Source organism: Gossypium raimondii, chromosome 1 (genome assembly GCF_025698545.1).
Source record: "Gossypium raimondii isolate GPD5lz chromosome 1, ASM2569854v1, whole genome shotgun sequence".
NCBI lineage: Eukaryota > Viridiplantae > Streptophyta > Magnoliopsida > Malvales > Malvaceae > Gossypium > Gossypium raimondii.
Genome location: NC_068565.1, coordinates 6,505,477 through 6,531,036, shown reverse-complemented (window position 1 = coordinate 6,531,036; position 25,560 = coordinate 6,505,477). Strand labels below are relative to the sequence as shown.

The 25,560-nt window shown below is 30.3% G+C and overlaps 3 protein-coding genes across 3 annotated transcripts; 1 reads left to right on the top strand and 2 right to left on the bottom strand.

Annotated features, from left to right (window-relative positions):
* The first annotated feature begins 202 nt into the window (after positions 1–202).
* On the top strand, positions 203–1,019 carry LOC105787182 (norbelladine synthase). Its single transcript, XM_012613618.2, has 2 exons — positions 203–513; positions 607–1,019. Exons 1-2 carry the CDS (start codon positions 264–266, stop codon positions 888–890), a joined length of 534 nt encoding a protein of 177 aa, XP_012469072.1. The 5' UTR covers positions 203–263; the 3' UTR covers positions 891–1,019.
* Positions 1,020–3,603: 2,584 nt separating this feature from the next.
* LOC105779333 (uncharacterized) lies at positions 3,604–7,780 on the bottom strand. The gene is made up of 4 exons (XM_012603085.2): positions 7,159–7,780; positions 5,423–5,905; positions 4,263–4,763; positions 3,604–4,080 (listed from the first exon to the last, which is right to left on the bottom strand). The coding sequence occupies exons 1-4, from the start codon at positions 7,684–7,686 to the stop codon at positions 3,997–3,999; spliced, it is 1,596 nt and encodes a 531-aa protein (XP_012458539.1). The 5' UTR covers positions 7,687–7,780; the 3' UTR covers positions 3,604–3,996.
* Positions 7,781–8,699: 919 nt separating this feature from the next.
* On the bottom strand, positions 8,700–9,973 carry LOC105779323 (stem-specific protein TSJT1). Its single transcript, XM_012603075.2, has 3 exons — positions 9,639–9,973; positions 9,198–9,559; positions 8,700–9,106 (listed from the first exon to the last, which is right to left on the bottom strand). The coding sequence occupies exons 1-3, from the start codon at positions 9,848–9,850 to the stop codon at positions 8,913–8,915; spliced, it is 768 nt and encodes a 255-aa protein (XP_012458529.1). The 5' UTR covers positions 9,851–9,973; the 3' UTR covers positions 8,700–8,912.
* Between the last annotated feature and the right edge of the window lie 15,587 nt (positions 9,974–25,560).

Sequence of the window (25,560 nt, the reverse complement as noted above, 5' to 3'; positions counted from 1 at the left end):
AGACAGCAGCCGTTATTATTGGCCAAGACCTGTTCTACTTCAGACCTGACCTTATTGGGTTTGCATTAATGTTATCATCAATGACTTCAACTTGTCAATCAAACCATGCACATTTAATGCATTTAGCTTGGCCCATCCTCATCTCCATTTAAACCCCGTTACTTGCACCCATTGAATATCATTCTTACAGGGTTAACAACTTATTAACCCAAGGTTCGAAAGGCAAGCCAAAGTCCATAAAAAGTAAACACAGAATTGCAGAAATGTTGAAGCAAGTTTCTTTGATTTGCTTTCTTATTTTCTCTTGCTATATGGGAATTGAGTTCAAAGAATTGAAGCATCTTACCAATGAACTTGAAGTAAATGTGGCAGCAAGTAGGGTTTGGGAGCTTTATAGGCACCTTGGGATTTCCATGCTTACTGCTCGAGAGCTCAAAACTGTGATCCAAAGTGTTCAAGTTTTGAAAGGTGATGGTGGTGTTGGAACTATCCTCAAACTCACTTTTGTTCCAGGTACTCTATATTCTACCAATTCCCTTCTTTTTTCCCTAAGTTAGTATATGATCAAGTCTTTTTAAAACCCATTTTTTATATCAATCTAACCAGGCAACTCAAGCTATACTGAAAGATTCATTAAGATTGATGATGAAAAGAAGGTGAAAGTGGCAAAGGGATTGGAAGGAGGGTGTCTAGCAATTGGTTGCTCGGTTCAAATTGTTCGACTTGACATCATTGAGAAAACCAGTGATTCATGCATTATCAGATCAGACATCGGTTATGCTGTGAAGGAAGAGTTTGAAGCTAATGATCCAAAGCCTAATATCCAACCCTTAGCAGCTGCTGCACAAATTACTAAAAGATTTCTAGAAAGTTCAAAAAATGATGCTTAAGATTATAATATCAGTTTAATTAACAGACTGATGGTGATGGAGGGTTGAATTTTCATTGTTTTCGAAAATTTTGCCCTATCATGTATAATTTAATTTACAATTGGATACATTAATTTTAATTTGATTTAATGATACACATTAAATTTAATTGTGATTAATATATATATATATATATAAGAACTTTGATTTTGATTCAATTATGCATATTTTAAAAATATATACTTCATTATATTGGGTAAATATAAGTATTTGTTATATAATATATAAACTTAAAATGATATTATATCAATAATTATGTGAGTAAATTGTGAAAATTGAATTAAAACAAAATTTTATATATAAAATTATACAAAATTAAAGTTCATATATAACATTCACACGGTTTTCCTTTCTTGATATGATTTAATCATGTTCTTGCTTTAAAGAATTTAGTCTTGCATATTTAATTATAAAATATAATTAATCAATTATAAAAGAAATATTTTATATTAAAATAATAATAAAACCAATGGTCGAATTCTAATTTAATTCAAAACAAAAAAAGAAAAAGAAAACTATATACGGACAAATTTCCTAGTCTAAATAATTAATTATTAAAATAATAATAGATGGGGCTTGAACTTCGATCCTTAAATTTTAAGACCTTAATATTTTATGAACACTACCAATACCTTCTTGACATTGAATTCTCTCATTTAAATAACACATATATGGTTGAAGAATTAATTGATCCAATACGATAAATACCACCAAGGTCATTTAAAGTTAATCTAAATGAGGAGCGATGTGAATGTAGCTAGGCACTTGTAAGTGCTACAATACCCATGTCCATACATTGTTGATGCACGAAATAAGGTTCACATCTATTGCACAAAATATATATGTTGATAATGTCTATAGAATTTGATATGAGTTTTAATCACTCCATGATGAGGAGTGTTGAGAGCAACATAAGATTTACAAATTGTGTCAAAATTAAAACGATGTGAAGATTCAAAAAGTCGATCTCAACCAATTAGAATATACAATGAAATAGACCTCAGGGACAGTCAACCAAAATGTAGACCACACCTAGTATCAATGTCTTCAATGGGATCAAAAGTTAGACCAAAAATCCGGTAGGGAGCCATAATTAAATTGAATCATATTTTGTAATTAATTTTGTTATCAATAAATTTATATAAATATTAAAATTTAAAAAGTTGGTTCGTGATTCTTGTTTTGTGTTTTGGAGTCTTCTTTTTTCCTAATTTAAAGGTTTGGATTACTTGTTTAAGATGGAAGTTAAAGAAATTTAGGTTATACGATTTAGGGTAAGGTTTATGATTTACATTTAAGGGTTTTGGGTTTTGCTATAAACTTTATATTCAAATATAAATTTTCACCTAAACACGTTGTAATGAGTCATAAGTCGATTTGATTTGTCACAACTTGTATAAGTAAAAAACAAATGAAATTCATCCAACAAATTTAGTTGCTGAAATCCCATTTTAAAACATTTCTTCTCCTTTTCTAAAAACTTGTTAATCCACGGAATCTAAAAATTTAATTAGCGATTGTACCAAATATTTTCTCTTAATTTTAAAGTAACATTAATATCTAATATTCATCTAATAATTATCCTAATATTATTATGGGCACTAGAAGAAAAGATAAAACTCTATATCTTGTTATCTAAACGAACTTCGAAAAATAAATCTAAATTTTTTATTTAAAATTTCAATTAGGTTAATTTATTGACATGTTAAAAGCATACAAAATAGGAATGCGGATTTAGTTATTTCATTAAAATAATTTAATATTATTTGTTGTAAGTGAGTTAAGTTGTTAATAATTAAAATAAATGATATAGTTTGATTAAATCAAAATTCCATGATTTACAATGTAAAATAAAAATATACACAGTTAATAGGAAGTTTAATGGAAATGGTAAAGAGTATGGGATAATTTCACAACAGAATTTGAACTGAGGATAATAATTCAATCAATCCCTTAAATTATAAAATAGAGATTAAAAATCTCAAAATCCATATATTGAATAAAATAAGTAGGCCGAAAATGTTAAAGTTAATTTTATTTAAAACAATATATTTGAAATCAATTATCTCTTCTTTATTTGTTAAATTATTAGATATTCAAATTTTTATATTTAACTTTTATTCAAAACTATACCAAATAAAATAATAGTATAATGGTAAACTTAACCCTTGATGTTTACATTTTTGTCAATTTAGACTTTATTCTTTTCTTTCTTTTAATTAAATTTAATCATTTAACTTTTCAAAAGTGTCAAATCATTTTCTTAACGAAATGCTAACTAAAACATTAATTTTCATGACACTCACATGCACTTCATAATGGCATAATACTATTTGTCTTATAAAATTAACATGAATTACCATTCAAGTTACTATGTTTAAAATTAATGTTTTAATCGATATTTTTATTAAAAATAATAACTCAACTCTTTCTAAAAGATTAATGATCAAATACGATTCTTTTGAGGAGTTAAATTTAAGTCAAAAAGAAAAAGAAAAGTCTTAAGTAAAATTTTCAATTTATTAAATAGCAGTTAATTCATCTAATCTAATGATTGTGAATTGTATGGTATAAATGGTGGTGTGTTTATTATTGAAGAACCTTCACATGGATTCACTTCATTTCAATTTTCAGCATAAATATCAAATTATGGCATTCCAAAAAAAAAAAAACCTTTACAGCAAAAACAATAGGGATTCTTTCTATTTATTCCTTTGTTTTCAGCTCAACAACATAAAATCATTATCCAAAGCCGTACAAACCGGCCATCGAAACGTTACATAACACAATGATAAACAAGATATCTGGACAAATGAGGAAAGAAAGAGTAATGCTCCCAAAAGAAAACCATGTCATTAGTAACCAAAGCAAACCTATCAGTTCTATCACCGAAATGCAGTTATAATCCCTCCCATTATTGAGGTAAAAAGGGGAAACACGAGTAACTGTTGAAGAAGCAGAACTGCCCAGGTCTCCAAATAACTTAACTGCTTCAAATGGCAGGCTTCAGTGTAATACCGTGCGAAACCAATGTTACTAGATGCCAACCTAGCAGAAAAGTAACGTTCTACGATGGCCGAGAAAAGGTTAGCCAAAAGCCAGCCTTAGCATGGTCATTAGCAAATTTCTTCAGTATGTAGCAATAATTAAGCTGGCAAATGAATCAAGGATGTCAGCGGCACATATACCATGTCAAAAATGACAATCAAAAACCTAAAAGAGTTAGCTAATAGAAATGTACACATTTTGAATTCTAAGCCATTCGTTTTCTTTATATCCAATTCTCTGCTGCTTAGGTTTAAAATTTTAAATAGAAGGGCCAAAGAAATTAACCTCCATGCGAAATCGGTTTGTAGGAATGACAACGCCAATTCCAGCTGAACTTCTGAATGAGCCTATGAACTTCTGCATGGAGAAACTTCGGAACTCGTTCTCTGTTAACATGGCAACATTTCCAGCATAAGCAAAGACATGTGCATGGATTCCCCTTTCTCTAAACCACCTAGTTGGAAGGTCAAATGAAAGGTCTGCTAGAGCAGTAACAGTAAAGTTTCCTCCAAGAGAATCCCTACTAGCCACATCAGCGTTCTCATCATCAATCTGTCTTTTAGGTTCATAGGGACTCGTTGCCCTTGTCTTAAATCCCCATGATGCTTTTGGCCCTCCTAAAGCACAAACTGGAGATAGATTGCCACCTAAGAAGAATCTTTCTGGTATGGATGTAGTCCTGTTTAAGAACCCACTCCCCCATGGAAAAATAACACCACTACAAATCCCAAAATTAAGAGCTGCATGATAAAATCCAAGAGGGATAGCACATCGAAGATCAAACTCCTGTTAGAAAATCAGGTGAGTTGTAAAAGTAAATTGACAGCAAAATAGTACAATAGCTAACAGCTAGTGTATATAACAACAATGATCACATGAAAGGTCTACAACAAAAAGAAACCAAATATAATCATGAAAAACAGTGGCAAATTCACATGGTCATTTGTATTCATACACAAAATTCAGATACTAGAAACCCAGAAAGATAAGCTGAGTCTAGATAAGATGCTTTTATGCCAGTAATTAAATGGCAAAGCCAGTATTCCACATCAAGGGAAACAAAATAAGACATTATTTCCTCATAAAAATAAACTAACTTAGCACATTAAAGAAGAAAAGCCCCACAATACCAAAACTTCCATCCGGCAGTCAATTGCACTAAACTTCCATCTAGCAGTCAATTGCACCATTAATGCTCACACTTCTAGAAATAAGCTTCCTGAAGGTTTCGAATAAAAATATGGAGTTCATGAACACAAATAAAAGAACATGCATATACAAGGATAGATAATAATTCCTAAGCCTAACACTCTTCCGTCTACTTCACATGAAAACATAGCACACAAAAGCTATTCTACATCAAAGCCTAAACTCCAAACTGATAACAGTATGACAAAATACATTCAACTTAACCTGCAATAAGAAGTCCATGCTTAGTATCAAACCTGGCGCAGGAATCTTAAGCTTTGACTATCAGGTGCAAGGCCACCAATATGAGTTTTAGCAATAAAAGCATATCCTTTAGTTGGCCTCACAGGAGAGTTTCTCTTGTCAATTTTTAATGTATACTTCAAGGATGAAAGATAATCATGTCCAAGCTGCATCTTTACAGATGAGGTCATTTGAGATGGATCTATCAAGTGACGCCATGCAAGGTGGTACTCCAAGTTGTGAAATCTATTCGAAAATAAGCCAACAGAAAGTCCAACGGAACGCTCTTTGTAAGAAGAAAAGGTCAGCAAATCTTGGGTCAACAAGTATGCACGAACAGTCACAGGAGCTACCAACGTTTTCAATCTGGGCAAATATACACCAGCACTTACCTCTGCTGTGCGGTCAAACCCGTAAGCAATTGAACTATCCCATAGATCCCCAAACCCTAACAAATTCTTGTACTTGATGGATCCTTCAACTGAGGAAGATTTAGCCTACAAAAAGATCAGACAATTATAATTCAACAAAACAGAAATACAGCAATATATACATATTCCATAACATATGTTTCTTTTATTTGTAACCTTCTGCAAATGTAAATTAGCTAAGAATTCCCAAACTAGAATGGTTAAGAAAATGCTAAAGAGTGAGCATATCACAAAGTAAGAATTTTACAATAAGACTAAATCAGAAATCCAGATTCAAGTGTTGTCAACAGCACAAGGCGCACACAAGGTGCTAGAATCCTTATATTGCCTCAGGTGCAAGACAAAAAAAAAAAAAAAAAGCGCTAGCCTGAGTGGAGCAAAGCACAATACGTATATGTATGAGTTTTTGCAAGTCTGTGCGTGTATATATATAAAACTTAAGATATATGGTAAACTCTAAAATGTTATCTAGTTTATCCATGAAACATGCAATTTTTTTATAGGTCAATATGCATGATTTCCTTATGGTCAATGTTTGTTGTTGAACAGTGTTGTCAAGGGCACAAAGCGCACTAGGCAGCAGAACTCTAACATTGCCTCAGACACAAGGTGCAACAAAAAGTGCTAGCCCGAGTGAAGTAGAGCGCAATACATATATGCATGAGTTAACTTTTTACAAGTCTGTGTGTGTATATAATATACAAAGCTTAAGATATATAGTAAACTCTAAAGTGTGGTTTAGTTTATCTATGAAACATGCAGTTTTTCTATTGGTCACTATACATGATATCCTTTTGGTCAGTGTCTGTTGTTGAATGCTCATACATTGAGAAGTATAGAGTTCGATATGATCCCTTTCTTACTGGTAAACGGAATATGAAATGAAAACAGTGAAAAATGAAAGGATTTAAAGAGGAATTCAATCAGCCGGGCCTTTATTACACGCCTATCGCCTTACAAAAAAGCGCACCTAGGCGCACGCCTGATTGAAAGGGCCTCCCCTGGATAAGTCTGAGGTGTTTTTGTTGAGTAATACTAAGGCGCAGCAACACTCATTCAATCTCTGTAACACATCTCAACACCAAACTCAGAAGACCTAAATTTTAAGATTTAAGAGCTTAAGCTTACTTCTACCTTAGTTTAGACCAAAATTTGGCTCTTTTATCCCAATTAAAATGCAACGGCAAGCATTTTTTTTTCTAAGGAAAGAAACAATTTTAATAATTTTTATCGCCTTTTCTATCTAAAATTCTACCCAATTACATTAATATATTCAGAATAACTCAATCACCAGCAAAAGAAAAGCTAAGCAAATGTACCTCAGCATTCGTATAAGCTCCAATCTCTCCAGATACCCGATTCCTCGCTTCCTCGACCTTAATAATAACGTTGACGCTCCCGGGAATCTCCGCCGGACCTGAATCGAGCGTGATCGCAACCGAATCGAAGAGACCGAGGGATTTCAGCCGCGAATTCACAGCGTCCGATGCTCGCAACAGGTCCTGCATCGTGGTGGCTTTCTTCAAAGCCTCTGACGCCTGGGATTCGATTATGTAGCCTTTGGTCTTCGTGTTCCCTGTGATGATCACGTTGTGAACGTGAATCGGAACGGGGCCGGTCAACATACGTCGGACTAGTGTGTCCATTTTCAGCTTCACCGCGCGGGGAGTGGCGGGTTCAAACAAGACGTCGTCGTTTTCATCTTCGTCTTCTTCGTCTTCGTCTTCATCTTCATCGTCTTCTTCAATAGCGTCGTCTTCATCGTCATCGTAATCTTCACCGTCGAGATCAATGGCATTGCCGGGTTGTAGGGTTTCCGGGTCGGGTATCGGGTCACTCCCGGGCATTGGTGGAAATTACAAGAAGCGAAACGAAGCGCGAGTGAGGAATTGGGGGCTGAAAGAGAGTATTACTGGCCCATTGCCAATCATGCGTTTTTTCTTCTTCTTTTTTATTTTCTTTTTAAGATTCACTTTTATTTTATATATATTTCTAAATTTTAAAAAGATTTTTACATAAATTTTTTTGGATGAATTAAAATATTATTAAATACTAAATTATGAATAAATTTTTATTTTGATCATTTATTTAAAGGAGTTATAATTTAATTATCGAACTATTCAAAAGTTTTCAGTTAAGTTATTGAATTGTTAAATTTGATGATATATATAACTTTCTATGTTTATATTCTAAACACCAAATCTTTTCTACAATTTAGTCTCTTTTCTATGAAACGGCTTAGGCATCACGAACTAAAATTTAAATAACTTTTTTCTCTAATTTTCGACACTAACTGTTAGATCGACTTAGATATAAGATACGTTCTACTCGTTGATGGATTCTGATCCACCCTGATCATCGAACATCTATAGGAGTTCACTTGCGGAACTTTAAAAAGAAAAAATAAAAACTTAACAACCAAGTGATTTAACTAAAAATTTTCATGTAATTTTGTGACTAAAAACATAGTTTACTCTAAATTTTTTAATACATTTACAATTAAATCACATATCTTTTACAATTAACTAGTCATGAAATATATTCTATTATATGGGCAAAAATTAAACCCTTAATCTCATTATTAAAGAATGAGTTGAACAACCACCACACTAAGTTAAAGGTAAGTACATAAATTAAAATCGGAAATGTGATCATGATTAATTGGAACGGATTGTAATGTGGAATGATGATGATGTTTTCCGGAAGTGTGATCATGATTAATTGGAATTGATTGGGATGTGAAATAATGAGAATGTTTAAATTGGAAAATCATAATATCTATTGGGACCAAAGGTCAGTTTGGATCACAAACGCATTGATTTGGATATTTGGGTACAACATTTATAAATTGGAATTAAGATTGAAATTATAATAAGTTTAAGTATGTTATTTGCTCATTATTTACAATCCCAAAGAAATTAAACCAACACGACCAACATATAACATAGAAAAGTACCCAAATGAAAACCAACAACTAGGATGAAAAACAGAAGAAACCCTAGTGTTTGTCTAGAGCTTTGGAACAACATAATCATGGCATCTTTCTTATGTTTAATTTTGCTTCTCCCTCTCTTTAATGGGAATCCCAGTGATCAGTCCAATTGGTTGCACTGCCCACTCGTGGAATGCTATTAACTCTAGTGTAAACATCAACCTTGAAATTAGCACCACAAATCACTCCTTCACTGTCTACCCTTGGCATTGCCCTGATTTTGTTCATTGGATGCTCAAAGCTCATCAGCCCCCCTTCACTGTGGAACATGAATCCTGCAACCCACACAAACATCCCCAATCAATCCTTTCTTAGGTTAACTAAATTCAACCAAAAAAACAAAAAAAAAAAGAGCCTGTTAAGTACCAGTCGGGAAAGGAGCAAAGGATTTGGCACACCCTTCTTTAATGACATCTAAATCATCAGATATGACCACAGAGCCATCAGCTGCAATTCCCCAATACAGCTTCACCCCACCATCAGACCCCAGTGCAGCAAACACGGTTCCAGTCTTGCTGTCATAGATCACAAAGGCAAAGCTTCCTTCAAGATCCTTAACAACCTGATCAGCAGGGTATGGACCCCTATCCCTCAGCGTCCTATATGCTTCAATCACAAACATCGCCTCATTGCTCCCTTTGGAAAGACCATATTGTCTATTCAGCATAAATAGATTGTTCAAGCTCCCTAAGAAGAGGCAGTATATGTCATCAAACCCACAAAACAACCTGCAAACAGAACTGTAAACTATTGATATCTTTTCTTTCATAATAATACCAGCAATTAATTTTCCATACAAAACTTTACCTCTGGTGAACTGAAGCAGCACGTTCATGGCGGACATAAGCCAAAACAGCAGCGTTGCCAAAGCTCATGGAGAAAGTGTTGTGAGGGTGATGAGATAGGAAATCATTTAGGGTTTCTTCAGGCTGTTTAGGCTTCTTGGTAGATTTATGAGAAGCTGGACTATTCAGCTCCTCTGGTGGATTGGCAAATGCCTTGTGAAAAATAGCCAACATGATCTTCAGAGCAAATTGATGGCAGATGAAATGGAAGTAGAGATGGGAGTTTGAAGGGTTGAATCACCATTTATACTGTGAATCATTAAATGGAAGTAGTAAAAGTTAAACTGGTGATGGATAAGGATTCTCGGACCCCAATGTATTCTTATCTTGTTCTGAAATTTCTTTAGTTTTAGTTATTTTACTGACAACAATTATTATATTTTGTCTGAATGTGGAAAACTGCTGCTTTCTTTTCCTAGCTGCTATCATTGAGGGCTTCTTTTGTCCTTTTCTATCTAATTTGACTAGTAGTTGAGGTTATTGAGATTTTTTTGTTGATTTTCCAGAAGCAAAATAACACCTTAAGTGGATGAGCTCAAACTCAATGAATTTCAAGATTTAATGTATTAAAATGTTAAACTATTGGGAAAAGTAGGACATGGTTTGGTAAAACCTGATGTTGCAGCTAGGAAAAAGAAATTTATTTATTGATAGTGATCTGTGGATTAACCATTAATGGCACACTGTATTTCACTTTCTTTCATTGGTTTAGTTCTGGGGAAAAAACAATAAACCTTATCTCTTTTCTTTTTCTTTTTACACCCTGTGGGTACTCATTTCTAATGATTTATTTAATTAATTTTATCGGACTATTTTTTTATCTTTTTATTTTAATAATTTATTTAATTAAATTTATCGGACTGATTAAACTAGAAAATGGTGGTATGATCGGTTCGATCATCGATTTAATTTTGAAATCTTGATGATCATACTTAAATTTTTTAAGTAGATGAATTTAGAAAAATATATTATTTTAACTATCATTAATTTTCAAATTACTTAATTCAAAATCAAATTAAAACTCTACCATTGATGGCTCTTCCAAGCTGGTCACTTTATAACCCATATCTCAATTGGGAGGAAAATTGTTATCTGATTGAGACATGTAGCACCATGAAAAACAGACGGAGAGGCAACCGCGAATGACCCTCCACCTTAAATAGTCATGACGATCACTCAATAATCGACTACTAGCATGCCTTGCATCACTAATTGGAAGGGGGGAGGGGGAACCACCCATCCTTAACTACTTGATTAGGCCACCCACTATTAATATATGCATTCTTCTGGAGAGAGGACCACCTAAAAGCCACTGAAATGCCTCCAAGATACAACATAGAAAGGAGACTCTTCTCCCCTCTCAAAACCCTAACATACTAAGCTTCCATTCTCCTCTACACTATTCTCCTATTTTTCCGACTCTCGACTCAGAGAATAAATCAATTTTCCATCAACAATTCAACTATTTAAAAAATATTAAATTATGAAAAAAAAACCCAACATTTATGTATATATCTAAAATCTAATTAATAATTTATTGTTAAATAATAATCCAGATTAAATTAGATGGGAATGAACCTCCCCTGAATGACACCTTTGAACAAGCTAACTAAAACGTTGGGTAACTTTGAAAAGTCCAAGGAATGACTTGACAGTGGAAACGACATCATCCATTTGCCTGTCACCATTTGCTGCGTCTTTGTGGTCTTTAATCCCATTGGTTGGGGATTATAACGACGTAAAAAATAGTCCAATAATAAAACATGGGCCTCTATTTTTGAAAGGATAATAATAAGGCCATCGAGTTTTGGAGAACCATTGTTGGGCTTTTTTTAAGCTTTGTTCAAAACATGTACTAAAGCAAGGTTCATGGGAGAGACATATGTTTGGGCCCAATCTTAGTTTCTTTTTTCATAAAATTTTAGGTTAAAGAGATTTGTTTATATGAAGTGGGTGGCTTTTTATAAATAAAATAATTATATTTTAAAATATAATTAAAAATATTTAATTTTTTTAATGATATTTATACTCCTTATTCAGTCGTGGAATCAGGTAGGGGTGTTCAAACGGTTAATTAATCGGTTAATCTGAATCAAACTAGTACTAATCAAATTAACCGAATTTTTAATTTTTAACCGTTAATTAAATTGAAATTTAAAAAATTAACTGAACCAAAATATTTTGATTAATTCGATCGATTAATTGAATAAATATGTTTTTTTTTTGTTAAAACAAGTATAAAACATATAAAAAAATTATAATGTTCATTTGACTAGATTTATTAAGTTCAGTTAATTTGGTTAAATACCTGATTTCAAACCAAATTAACCATTAATTGAAATTCCAAAAAACCTTTAACCGATCTCCGACCAAACTAGATCGGTTAACCGATCAATTAATCGAATTAGATTGATTGAGTAGGTTGATTCAATTTTAACCGAAGTTTAAACACCCCTAAAGCCAGGGGGTTGGCAGAGGGTGGACCCCCTTAACCATTTATACTCTTTATAATTTATAAAATTTTAAATTAGTAATAATAAAATTGTGCTTTGGCCCCAAAAATGATCAAAATTTAATTTAGTTCTTTTAAAATTATAAAGATATAGATTATTAAAATGGTGAAATTACATTTTTACTATCATAAAATATACAATTTAATTTTAGCTCCCAACCAAATTTTCTGCCTCTGGCATGAATGTTAATTATTTCTCAATTGATACCATCAGTTAACTTGTACCATTATTTCAATGGAAAACTCTAATAATAATACTAATAATAATAATATAAATAAAACCTTTATACTTTTATTCCTTTAAATAGATAGGAATAAATAGGTCTATTGCCATAAATAAAATGGTAAAATAGGTATGTTGAGGAAAATAGTTTTTTTTTTTTGTGATTTGGACCAACACATCAAGATATTATTATTATTATTTTAGTTCAAGACATTTCACAAATTTATTGGTAATAAAAATATAATGAATTATTAATAATGTGATTAAAACAATACAAATACTTAAATATAATATAGACACTTTCATGTTTCAATAGATACTCTTAAATAAAATCAGGACTTTTATCAATAAAGGCTTATTTAATTAAAAACAGCTGAAAGACTTAATTGAATAATGTATATTAGTTTAAGGATTTCTATGATATTAGTCATTTCTTAAATATTACCAATATATATATCTCCAATAATAACGAAATCTCGCAATTTAATTTCATTGCAAAACCTATTAAAGGTCCAATATCATGTTTGGTACAACAAGTCAATAAATAGGAAATAGATAAAACCTTCAATATAATCAAACTTAACAATTTAAAATTCTAAATAAATTGTATATTTTGAATATTGAATACTTCAAAATCCCAATATCTTAATTTTACTTTTCGACTAAAAGTCATATCAATTTTTGCGTACTTTTTTTATGAGGTTGAAATCATTTTTAAATAAAATTAGCTTGATGAGTGAGTATATATGAAAATTTTAATTTTAAAATAACAGATGATCGATCACTTATAAATTTTCTTTTAAAAATATTTATTGAATTTCTTTTAATTTTAATTTTAAAATTTTGGTCTACGTTAAAATTCAAATAATAAATAAATTTAAGAGTCATTATACAGAGAAAAATTTATAGCACTCTTACAACGTTCAAAAATTTTAATATTTAATTATAATCTCATAAAATTAAATTATGAACACAAATTTTATTAATTGAGTGAATTTAATTTTAAAGTGCAAAATATTCTAAACACAATTATTATTGTTATTGTTATTGATGTCAATTGAAGTGGAGAACATCATGAACAATAAATGAGATATTATTCTAGTACGTTAGGCAATGATCTCAACAATCTCCCTAATGCTAAAATCCTAAATCCTAAACTTGAACCTGGTTCGGTTTGGGGTTTAAGGTTTTAGATTTGAGATTCAAGTTCAGAATTTAAAGTTTAGGATTTAGAGTTCAAGTTCGAAGTTTAAGGTTTGGGTTCAAGATTCGAAGTTCGAGGTTTAAGGTTTAAGATTTAGAATTAAAGGTAAAAAATTATCAAAATTATATGACAATAATATAAAAAAATTACTAAAATATCATTAAATAATTAAAAATAAACTATAAATAATGTAATGAGAAAATTTTATAAAATAATTTCTCCTCGCACGCATACTCATGCACATAAAAACACAATACAAGTTCAAAACAAATACATATAATTATGTACAACATACACACCACATAACCATAATTATACATACTCATGCACATATTCACACACAGATATATACATGTGTTGAAGACAACAACTAAATTGATAAAATTAGAGGTGCTCATGGGCCGGGCGGGGCTCAACTAAAAATTTAGGCCTATTTATTAGGCCTAGACTCAGCCTGGCCCAAAAAATGGGCCTAAAATTTTGTTCAAGCCCGAACCAGATAAAAATGTTAAAATCCGGGCCCAACTTGGCCCGCCCGTATTAATTTTTTATATTATTTTTATATAATTTATATATATATATATAATACATCAAAAATACTAAAAACATCAAAATAAATATTTCCCAACAAATTGAAAATAAATTTTAAAAAATATGTAGACTTAAATAACACTAAGATAAATGCAACTTAAAAAGAAAATGTCTCTAAAATAATAACAAAATTAACAAATGCCTTTAAAATAATAACAAAATTAACAATAAAATAAGTTTTATACAATATCCAAACAATAACAACAAAATAGTAGCAACATAATAGTAAAATGGTAGCAAAATAGGGAGAAAACAATAAGAAAATAACATTCAAAAAAAAAAAAAGAATAGATTTTTTTGTCCTTAAGTGAATTCGAGCCGGGTTGGGCCAAGGCCAAAAATGTCTTACTCGAGGCCCGACCCGTTTTTTAAACGGGCTTTATTTTTTTGTCCAAACTCATTTTTCGAGCCTATATTTTTATTCAAATCCTCCCACATTTCGGGCGGGCCTTCGAGCCGGGCTAGGTGACCCGACCCATGATCAGGTCTAGATAAAAAAACATTGATTAATCATTCCACAAAATACCCACCAACTAAATTCATGAAATAAAGAAATTAAACTCAAATACCTTGCATGGAAATCTCGTGTTCATCATAATGTATAAACATTTTTCATGCTTTGAAACCTTTAGCCTTTACGAGTAAACTCATTTTCATACTTAACAACATTTGTCATGTTTTACGAGTATCCATTTTTAATCCATGCATGAATTTCATATAAAGTTCCTACTTTTATGCCATAATCAAGTTTGAAGACTTCAATTCTTATGCATATCTAAAGCAGGTAAAGCAAAACAATTTGCAACATAACATAACAAAAAACTTGTCCTGGTTACTCACCCAATCCTTCAGTCATATAACAGAGTGTTTAATCTCCACTCATAGGAATGGAGTTTATTTCATGGGCAGTCGACATTTACTTCTTTAGAAAACACTCACGACAAAAAGATTAATCACTATTACCAATGATGAATACCCTAATTACGATAAAAAAAAATCTAAACACATAAAAGTGTACATAAACAAAGCAGATGAATCAATAGTCAAACAATAACCAAATGCATAGTCCTACAGCCAAACGTAAAGTAACTAGATTATTCTAAGACACTTTTCTTCATGATAGAATCCGACAACCGAGATTTTAAGTGCAATAACATCTTAAGGTTTTGAGTAGTTTATAAAAATATTGTATTATAAAAATATATTTAGAATAATAACGTGGGTTTTAAATTATTTTAAAAAATATGTCTCCTCAAAAAGTGATTTCACTATGCTAGATAGCAGGTTCATTATACATGTAACACACGTCGCACTTTAAACTTTAAAAGCAATGTTATCACGTGAAAATTTGACCATTTGTATAAAAAAACTATGTAAAGTGTGACACATGTCACATGCATAGTGAACCCATCATTTGACATGACGTGATTAGTTTTTAGAGAGAAAAAATTATTATATTTTTTAAATAAATAAAAACCATTATATTTTTCTAAATATTTTTTCAAATACAATACTTTTATAATAAATTGTAAGATTTCTAGTTGCAAGCATGGGGTACAAAACAAGATGATCATGTTCATTTGTTGAGAGTATATTCATACAAACAAAAGACATACAAATTACAAATTGAATAATAATTATTATTATAGCATACTTATGAGTAAAAATAAAATTATGAAACAAATATATTTATAAAAATTATATAAATAATAAATGAAACTTCGTTGAACTGAAAATAACTTTGTTAAAAATTATAAAGGTATAGATTCAAATTTTACTATGTATATATATTGTTATTTTTATGTAAAAGATATAAAACGATAAAATACTCTCAAAATAATATATTTTATTTTTAAAATAATATTTTTTATTTTACAACTAAATTAAAACCTAATTAATAGGTGATATAAACACAATCAAAGATAATTAAAATAAAGTATATAAAAGCCCACAAGTTAAACTAGTATTCAATAATACCAATCGGGCTTTACCAAATACCTAATAAAATTATAAGTAAATGAAGAAACAAATTAACTTACCAAGAAAATTCGAGATTCTATTTGAAAACATAAAATCCACACAAAATACAGCCATGTAATTTAATAGATATAGGAAAATAACACGCTCAATACACTCAAACTCACATATTCTTGTATTGACAATAATATTCATACCAATCGAACTAAGACTCAATAGATAAGTATTAAATACTATAATTACGTGCTCACTTTATTTTTGAGCATTCTCACATGTTGAATCAGTGAACTAAATATAGGTGATTATGCGTATAACAAAATTATCATAAAAAGTAAATTAGTAACAAAATTAAAACTTTCAAAATTTAAAATTTTAAATTCTAGTTTATTCGTATAAATTATATATAAAATCTTAGTTTAAATTTTATTTTATTTCTAATCCAGATTTTAATATATTTTCATTTCAATTAATTATAATTTATAATGGTTGGTACGGTTATAGTTATTCGAGCACCCCTAATTCATAGGAGGGCTGCATAGTTATTGTTATTTGATATATTAATTATAATTGTAATTTTTAGAGTAAAATATTAAAATAGTTATTTTTGTTTATCTCAAGTTATATTTCAGTCATTTATGTTTGAAATATTATATTTTAGTCACTTATGTAAACGTGTTGTAACAGCTTAGTCATTGAGTCGTTAATTGTTATTAATGGTATAATGGTAAACTGACGTGACACGTTAAATCACCATTTCAAACAAAAACTTTAGGTTAAATTATACAATTGACCTCCATGTTTTTTTCATTTTGAACAATTTAATTTTTTCTTTTATGTTATTTCAACTTTCCTTTTTTTTTCATTAATTTGTTTTCACTCTCTTCTGCTTCTCTCTCTGTTATCTTCCTTTCTCCATCTCTTTTAATATAATTGTTCTATGTTTTACATTTGTTAAAACTAAAGGGGAAGAAGAAAAGGAAAATAAAGAAAAACTACGTTACAAGAGACGGAGAAAGGAGAAAAACAAAAAGAAAAGCAAAAAAGAATAGAAAATAAAGAAAAATAAAGGAAGTTAAAAGAACAAAAAAGAAAAATTAAATTGCTCAAAACAAAAAATATAGGGACTAATTGCATAATTTAACCTAAAATCTTTATTTGAAATGATGATTTAACGTCACACGTCAGCTTACCGTTACACCGTTGACAGCAATTAACGACTCAGGGACTAAAATGTTATAAGACGTTAACATAAGTGACTAAAACGTAATATTTCAAACATAATTAACTATAATGTAATATAAAATAAACGAAAGCGGCTATTTTAATAGTTTATCCTAATTTTTATTACACTTAATATATTTACTTAGAATATATTGTTAAAATTAAAATCTAACATATAACCAAAAGTTAATCGATATTGTTTATAGTAATCAATAATAAATGATTGATCACTTGTTATATTCATGTATGGTCGTTGAGATTCCCCATGATGCATCAAGGAAATATATATATGTGTGAATATATAAAATAAAAGAGAAAGTGGGTATAAGGCTTCTATCAATTTTGCCCGCAGAAAATGTTGAATTTTCTCAGCAAATACAAAGTACAAAAAACCGTATAATCCGAACATTGTTTGAAAAAAAGGGTATGTTCACATTTCATAATCTCTAATTTTATCAAATATATTACTTTTTATACAGATTGTATCTAATTTAAAACTATATAAAAATCTAATAATATGCTTTTCCTATCAGTTTTATTTTGAAAACAAAAAGATATAGGTCTTATCGTATTCGTCGTTGTTACATATGTGTACTTTTATGTCACATGGTGAAACGTACGGATCATGACAGCTCAATTATCACTGGATTTTCATGTGCGCTTGTCACTCCTCACTTGTTATTTGTCTTGTCTTGTCGACTTTTTGTGTGTTTGTTCATTACTGAGTTTAGGGTAAAATATACCTCAGCTCATTATATTATTATGTAAGTTTACGTTTTAGTCATTTAGTTTTAAAAAGTTATAAAATGATTATTGAACTAATTATAAATTTTTATTTGGGTCATTGGGTTGTTAAAGTTGTTGTCGTATGCTGATCGAAAGCTCTCATTACCCTTCTTTTCTACTATTTAATTTTTTCATAAAACAACTTTGAATGTCACGAATCTATAAACCATAATCTAAACAATTTTCTTCTTCAATCTTTAGCACTAACTGTCAGATCGACATGGTTCTAAGGTATATTCTTCTACTCGTAGATGAGTACTGATCCACTGTAAAGATCTAATTTTCAATGGTGTCAGAAAAACCCGATTTTGAAGTTGAATTGTTAAAATGTGATGATTAAGTTTGAAAAGTAAATATTTACATGCCGTCTGCGATAGTGATAGATTAAATTATTTAGTAGAATTAGCATGAATTGATTAATAATTATAGTTAGGGATTAAATTATAAAATAGAATCGCTATTGAATTTTTAATTTAAAAAGAAAAGAGACCTAGTTATAAATTAAGTTAAGAGCTATACAATAATTTAATAAATTGTAAAAATGCATTCATATTTAAATTATTGTAAATTATTTGAATTGTATAAATAACGAGTTTCTATATTTGGATTTAACTTTTATAGCTAAAGATGACATAGGATCGTCTCGACTCTCGTGACAAAAGAAAAGATAAAGTCATTAACGAATAGTCGCTTTTGGTTTGTACTTCTATAATTCAATTTCAATTTATTTTTGTAAATTAATTAGTCATTATAATTAGTGTGACTATGCATAGAAGTAATGGTATCTTTCCCCTAAAAACTTTGAGTAATGGAGTTGATGATACTTGAATTATGTGATAAATGTTTAAAATTGTTTTGGATGTAAATATGAAAATTTGGACATTGATATTACAATGATATATGTTACAATGGTGATTATGATGTTAATGCCCCATTAAATTATATTAGATGGGGTTCGGGTATAGCTAGAATGTCATAGGGTTATCGATATAGTGATTTCCTAGCTATCGATATCGGGCAACCCGAGATGGTAAAATAAACAAATACTTAAAGTCATCATTGTTGAGCAACCCGAGATGACAAAATAAAATAGTCCTAGTTTCTACAGGGTGTGGACTTCCTCGATATATATAGATCCGAGTATCCGTTTTAATGTTTATCGTCAAAGGATAATAGGGGCCAAAACGAATAATTATAGAAATTGATATTGGAATGTGATTGATATTTATTATATGTATATATTTACTTTATTTTATTTTATTCTTAATGAAATGTATTTGAATTATATTAGCACTAGTGAGTTTAAAATACTTAGAGTATAGTTTGCTATTTTCGTATGCAGGTCTCGGACAAAGATTTTCATAGGTTGAAAGTGTCAAAGCATCCATTCTCAACAACTTAGCTTGGGAATCATTTTGCTACCTCTTTTGTATGCATATATGCGTTTGAGTTGGAATGATATGTACCTAAGTTGTTTTGAGCATGTTGTTTAAGTGGTCATTTTGGTATATTTGGTATTTGGCATATAAGGTTTTATAAAATGAACTTTAACCTTTAATTAGTGGATAATTATGCTAGTTTATACAAGTTTGATTTTGAGAAATAGTTGGTTAAATGACGATACATTGATGGTTATGATTTGATGATGTTTGATTGTGTTTATATGTGCTAGATTGATGGTTTTACTATGATGTAAAGTTTATGTATACTTAAGGGGTCATTTGGTATAGTTTGGACGCTTGAAAATTTGCATTTAGGGTCATTTTACCATTGAGTCTCGAGACAGCATGATCATGTCTCGAGACCATGAGAACAAAATTTACCTTATATTATGACCTACATGTTTAGTGTCTCGAGACTTGGCAAACTAGTCTCGAGATAAGTGGCCTTTGTCTCGAGACAAGTAAACTTTGAAGCTAAATTAGTTTTGCCCTATTCCAAGTCTCGAGACATTCCAACATCGAAGCGAAATTAAGGAAATAAGGGAGATTGGTCTCGAGACCTAGTCTCGAGACATAAAGAACATTGCTTCGAGAAACTACTTCTAGTGTCCCGTAACTTAAATAAAAAAAATTAAATATTTCAGTGACTTAAATAAAAACTTAACAATAGTTTAGTGACTATTTTGTAACTTTTTGAAGTTGAACGACTAAAACGTAAGTTTACTAATAGTTTAGTGACTAGTAGTGTAATTTACCCTTATTATATAGTCAAGTTTTGCTTTCATATTCTTGGAATATTCCAATTTCACCCAAATATTTTAACACATGTGGTTTTTGTTCATTAATGCGGTTTTATACTTTATAGTGGAGTAATTCAATTTGCTTCCAACTTTCTAATAATAGATTAAACCAGTTGTCACTTGTCATGTATGATGTTGAATACTTGATTTTATAATCAACAAGTCGTTTACGTTTCTTATTTTATAAACTTTGTTCATTCATTTCAATTTCAAAATTTCTAAACAAATGGGTAGAAAAGTTTTTTTTGTTTTTAACAAGAAAATGGATTATTAAATTAACAGGATGTAGCGGTAGTAGAAAATATAGACATATTATCTATCCTTAACTAGTGACGGATTAAAGAGGGAGCCCTATGGAATATTTGGGCGCCAACTGGGAAATCCTTCGTCATTCCAGCCAGCAAGTGAGCGACAAAATTCATCTAGCTTGAGATCTGCTCCAATCTTGACTACATAACTTTTGAATTCTTAGAACCAAATCTCTATGTAAATACCTCTTGAATCGCCATTGATCCCTTTAATAGCAAGTACATAATCCGTTTCAACAACGACATCTCTCCATTTAGCATCTTATGCCATAATAAAACCGTCATAAATTGCTCAAAGCTCTGTTTACTCCACACTACACTTGTGGATATTAATGGGTAGAAAAGCTTTAATTGTTTATGTGACTCCTTGAATAATATTAAAGGTAAATAAAAGAATTAGTCACTCAATTACTAACGTATTTTTGTTTTAATCATTCAAGTTAAAAAAATTCTATTAGTCACTAATGTTATGGACATTTGATATTTTGGCCATTCCTCTGTTATATCATCAACGGAATGTTGATAATCTTTTTATTGACATATTAATGATTTAACCTTCCAATATATTGTTAACAGTTTCTATCAATTTAGTATTAATTTTGAAAGAATTAGGACTAAGTTAATAGAATGCATCCAATTGAAAGGATAATTTTTTATTGGGACATAAAACATTTATAATATTTTATACTTTGAATTTAAACAGTTTATATATATGCATAAAATAAAAAATTGAGTGAGGTTGAAGATGAGTCATAATGAAGGTGCAGTGGGCAAAGTAGTTGCCAAAAGTTGCAAAATAGTTTGTTTTGGATTAATTATTATTTAAGAACTGCCTTTTGGTTGTTTCAATTATGATAAACACCCCAAAATTAGTATTAATCATCATCAATTGCATCAACTTACAATTTGGATGAGATCTAAATCAACGTTTAAAAGTTGAATCCAAATGGATTTGGATCTGTTGAGATTAAACTGAATATCTAATTCATTGAAAGCATGTGAGATTTTGACTTATTTAGAAGTGATATGCTATCATCAACCTTTTTTTTATATCTACCACACAACTTATCAATCCTCAACAAGATTTTTAATGTAAATGTTTTGTCTACATTGGGGTAAATTATTCTGTCTTTTTTATATTATTAGTTTTTTTAAATTTTAATAAATTTTAAAAATAATTAAAAGTATTTAATTGATTTAGGAATATTATTATAATTTAAACAATATTATTATTAATTTGATAAATAATATAAGTCAAATGACTAAAAAAAATTTGTAATTCTTTTTTATAAAATTGGAGGTGCCTATAATTATCTAATTAAAGAATTAACTTTTTCTAAACAATATATTAAGCCAACTTGTTTATTAATTATTGATAGGTATAAAAAGAAAAGAAACTATAAGTCCAATTTGTTGGACATACCAATATCATTTACCAATTCAATACTAAATACTAAATATTATATTCATTCTAAAGACAATTTGGTCAAAGAGTGAATACTGTAGCACAAAAGCAATGCTACCAAATGGCAAATGCAGAACCGCGTCGATGTAAGAGAGCATGGACAAGGACGTCATTTTCCCGACCTCCCCATGGGGGACCCCACCACATCTGTAATAGATCTAGAAGTCTTGTTGCATAGGGTCTTCCACATGGGGTATTTTTTTTTTTATCTTTTAGGCTTTCTTTTCTTGTGGTAAAGCCAAATTTCAACAAATTCTTTTCTGTTTCGGAGTTTTCAAAATTTGGATGTATATTTTTCTAAAAAATACTTATTACCCATAGTTTCCCTTTAATTTATATTTACGAGGTTGAAGTGTTTCAACGTATTTGAATTTGTATCCATACCAATTGAACTAATACTCAGTCAACTTTATTATTTAAATTTTAAAATTATATATATTATTATTTAAAACTTTTAATGAGAGGACATGTTAGGTTAATTTTGGAGCCGTGAAGGTCTCATTCATTCACTACCTTCTCAATGATGAAGAGATAGGGTGAAAGGGGTCGCTTTGTTGAAGTCCTATATTTGAGATAACTATTCATTTTCCTTCACCATTCAACAAATCCCATTTCCTCCAGCAATTTCTTCATAAAGGTCCAATCAACCTTGTCATATGTTTTTGCACTTCATTGCAGTACTTCCCTTATAACCCCAATTTCCTTTCTGGAGGGCATGAAAATGTTGATTCAATTTGGTGGCCTATAACAAAAGCAAAATGGGTTAGGGGGATAATAAATGTTTGGATCGGTTTGCCTTATAAAAATGTTTTCAACAGCTTCCGGGTTAGAATTGCGAAATAAATTATGTTTTTTTATTAGAGTTTTTGAGAAAATTTACCGTAAAAAATATAATAAAGGCAAAAATAAAGTAGAAATAATTTTGTTGATGGAAAGTGCCCATTTTATTGGACGAAAAATTAATGCTTATATAGGAAAAAATTTAAAAACCAATAACTAAAAATAAGCAAATAATTCTCTAAAAATCATCAATATATTGAAAATTATGAAAAATAGCTAAATTATTTTGACTGCAATAGTTGAGACAAATCTTGAATACTCTTCCTTACTTCAGTTGCTGCAAATTCCAAGCATTTCTATGAGAGATTCAAATATGCTCCTAGGCAAAGCTTTGGTAAATATATCTTCTAATTGAATATCAGTCTTGCAATACTTTAATTCAACTAAACCTTCCTTTTGCGCATCTTTGAGAAAAAATAATTTGATATTGAAATGCTTAGTTTTCCCTTGAAAAGTAAGATTATTTGATATAGCAATAGCTGTTTGATTATCTACAAATACTTCTGTGGACTCATTTTTCTTTAAATTCAGACCAAGTAACAATTTTCTAAGCCACAAGGCTTGATTTGTAGCAGCTGTTGCTACAATACACTCAACTTCAGCTGTAAATTGTGTTGCAATTTCTTGCTTTTTGGAACACTAAGAAAATACCCCTAAACCAAGATTATAGCAATAACCAGAAGTGTTATTCATATCATTTGGCGAACCAACCCAATCACTATCAGAATATCCTTGCAACACGTACTTCTGATTTGCATATATAGAACTTGATTATGAAATTTAGTGTTCCTTTAACATATCCCATCACCTTTTTAGCTGCTCTATAATGGGTGTTTGTTGCAAAATCAGTGAATCTAGATAGAAGACTTACAACATGTAAAATGTCAGATCTAGTAGTTTTAAGATACATGACAGAGCCAACCATCCTTATAAGAGTCTTATCAACTCTTTTAGCTTCATCATTCTTGCTCAACTTTTCCTCTTTACACATTGGAGTAGTTATTTCTTTGTAATTTTCCATTCTGAACTTTTTCAAAATCTCACTTGCATATTTCTTTTGACAAATGAACACTTCATTTTTTTTTCTTTTGCTTGATTTTCATTCCCAGAAAATGAACCATTTCTCCTAGGTCTATCATCTCGAAAGTATGTTGCATATCTCTTTTATAATTCTTAACAAATTCATCATTGCTTCCAGTAATTAAATAATAAATGATCTATGAAAAGCTATTTATATAGCAAGTGATGTGAATTGAAATATATGGTAAAAACCAACTATGTATGAATACTTGTAAAAGTTGAGCATAACATGAAATAATGTGGTAATATGCATAAAATAGAAATGGTGATATCTTGTAATTGCATATTTAGATAGTAGCATGATCGTATAACTTAATTTGAGCATTTCATGTATCATATGTTGTCTTTAAATGTTCGGATTATAAAAATACCCTTGAGTTTTACTCAGCATGCGGTTTGATTTTTCGTGTGCAGGATCGGTACCCTCTTTAATCACCGACTTAACATCCAACAATGATCTCGAGCTCAAGTGTGGTGATGTTTATTTTTGTAATGGCATGTACCTAGGAAGTCTTTGGTTGATATTTGGTTCATGAATGTGATGTAAATTTGGGTTTTAAGTATAATGATGGTCATTGTATATAAGTATATATTTATGGTTGAAGCCATATGTTTGATATGTTAGTTTGACACAAAGCTTTGAAATGTGTGTGTAGCTTAAAGCTTGATATCTTAGGTAGCTATATGTTAGGTTAATATGGATGAATTTGGTATGCATGAAATCTTGATTTGGATGATGCTTTGTTAATGTGTTTTAAAGTTATAAATGTGGTACCAATGAGGGTACATTGGTTAGGCACCTAAGATGGTTGTTTTAGCATGTTTTGAGTGTGTTTAATCGTGTTTTGGATAGGTTAAATAATTGATATTTGAATTGCTTAATGCCCAAGCAAGTAAGAAATGGTAAACTTGAGTTTTAAGGTACATTTAGATGCACACGGCTTGAGACACGATCTGTCACACATAGGCATATGCCCTGAACGTGTGGAATAATTGCATAAGTATAATGTCACACACGGGTTGACACATGACCTAGGACATGGCCGTGTGACCCAAGTCAGAGAATTACACGGGCTGGGACACGGTCGTGTGTTTCAAGTCAGTGAGTTATACGGGCAAGGACACGACCGTGTGTTCCTTGTTTTTATGCTTTTAGATATTTCACCCTAGACTTCTAGAATTGTTTCAAATTAGCCCCTGCTAGTTCCAAAATTATTTTTAGGGATCTATAAACTCGTATTTAGGATTGTATGCTTAGTTTAACTGCGATTTGAATGAAATAGTTTGCATTTTAATTATGATTGATTTAGTAGTAATGCTTATGACCCTAATTCGTTGACAGAGAGGGATTAGGGGTGTTACATTTTTGGTAAATAAAGACAAAAGAAAGGATTACATCAAAATCATACTAACCTATCCAATTTATGAACAAGAT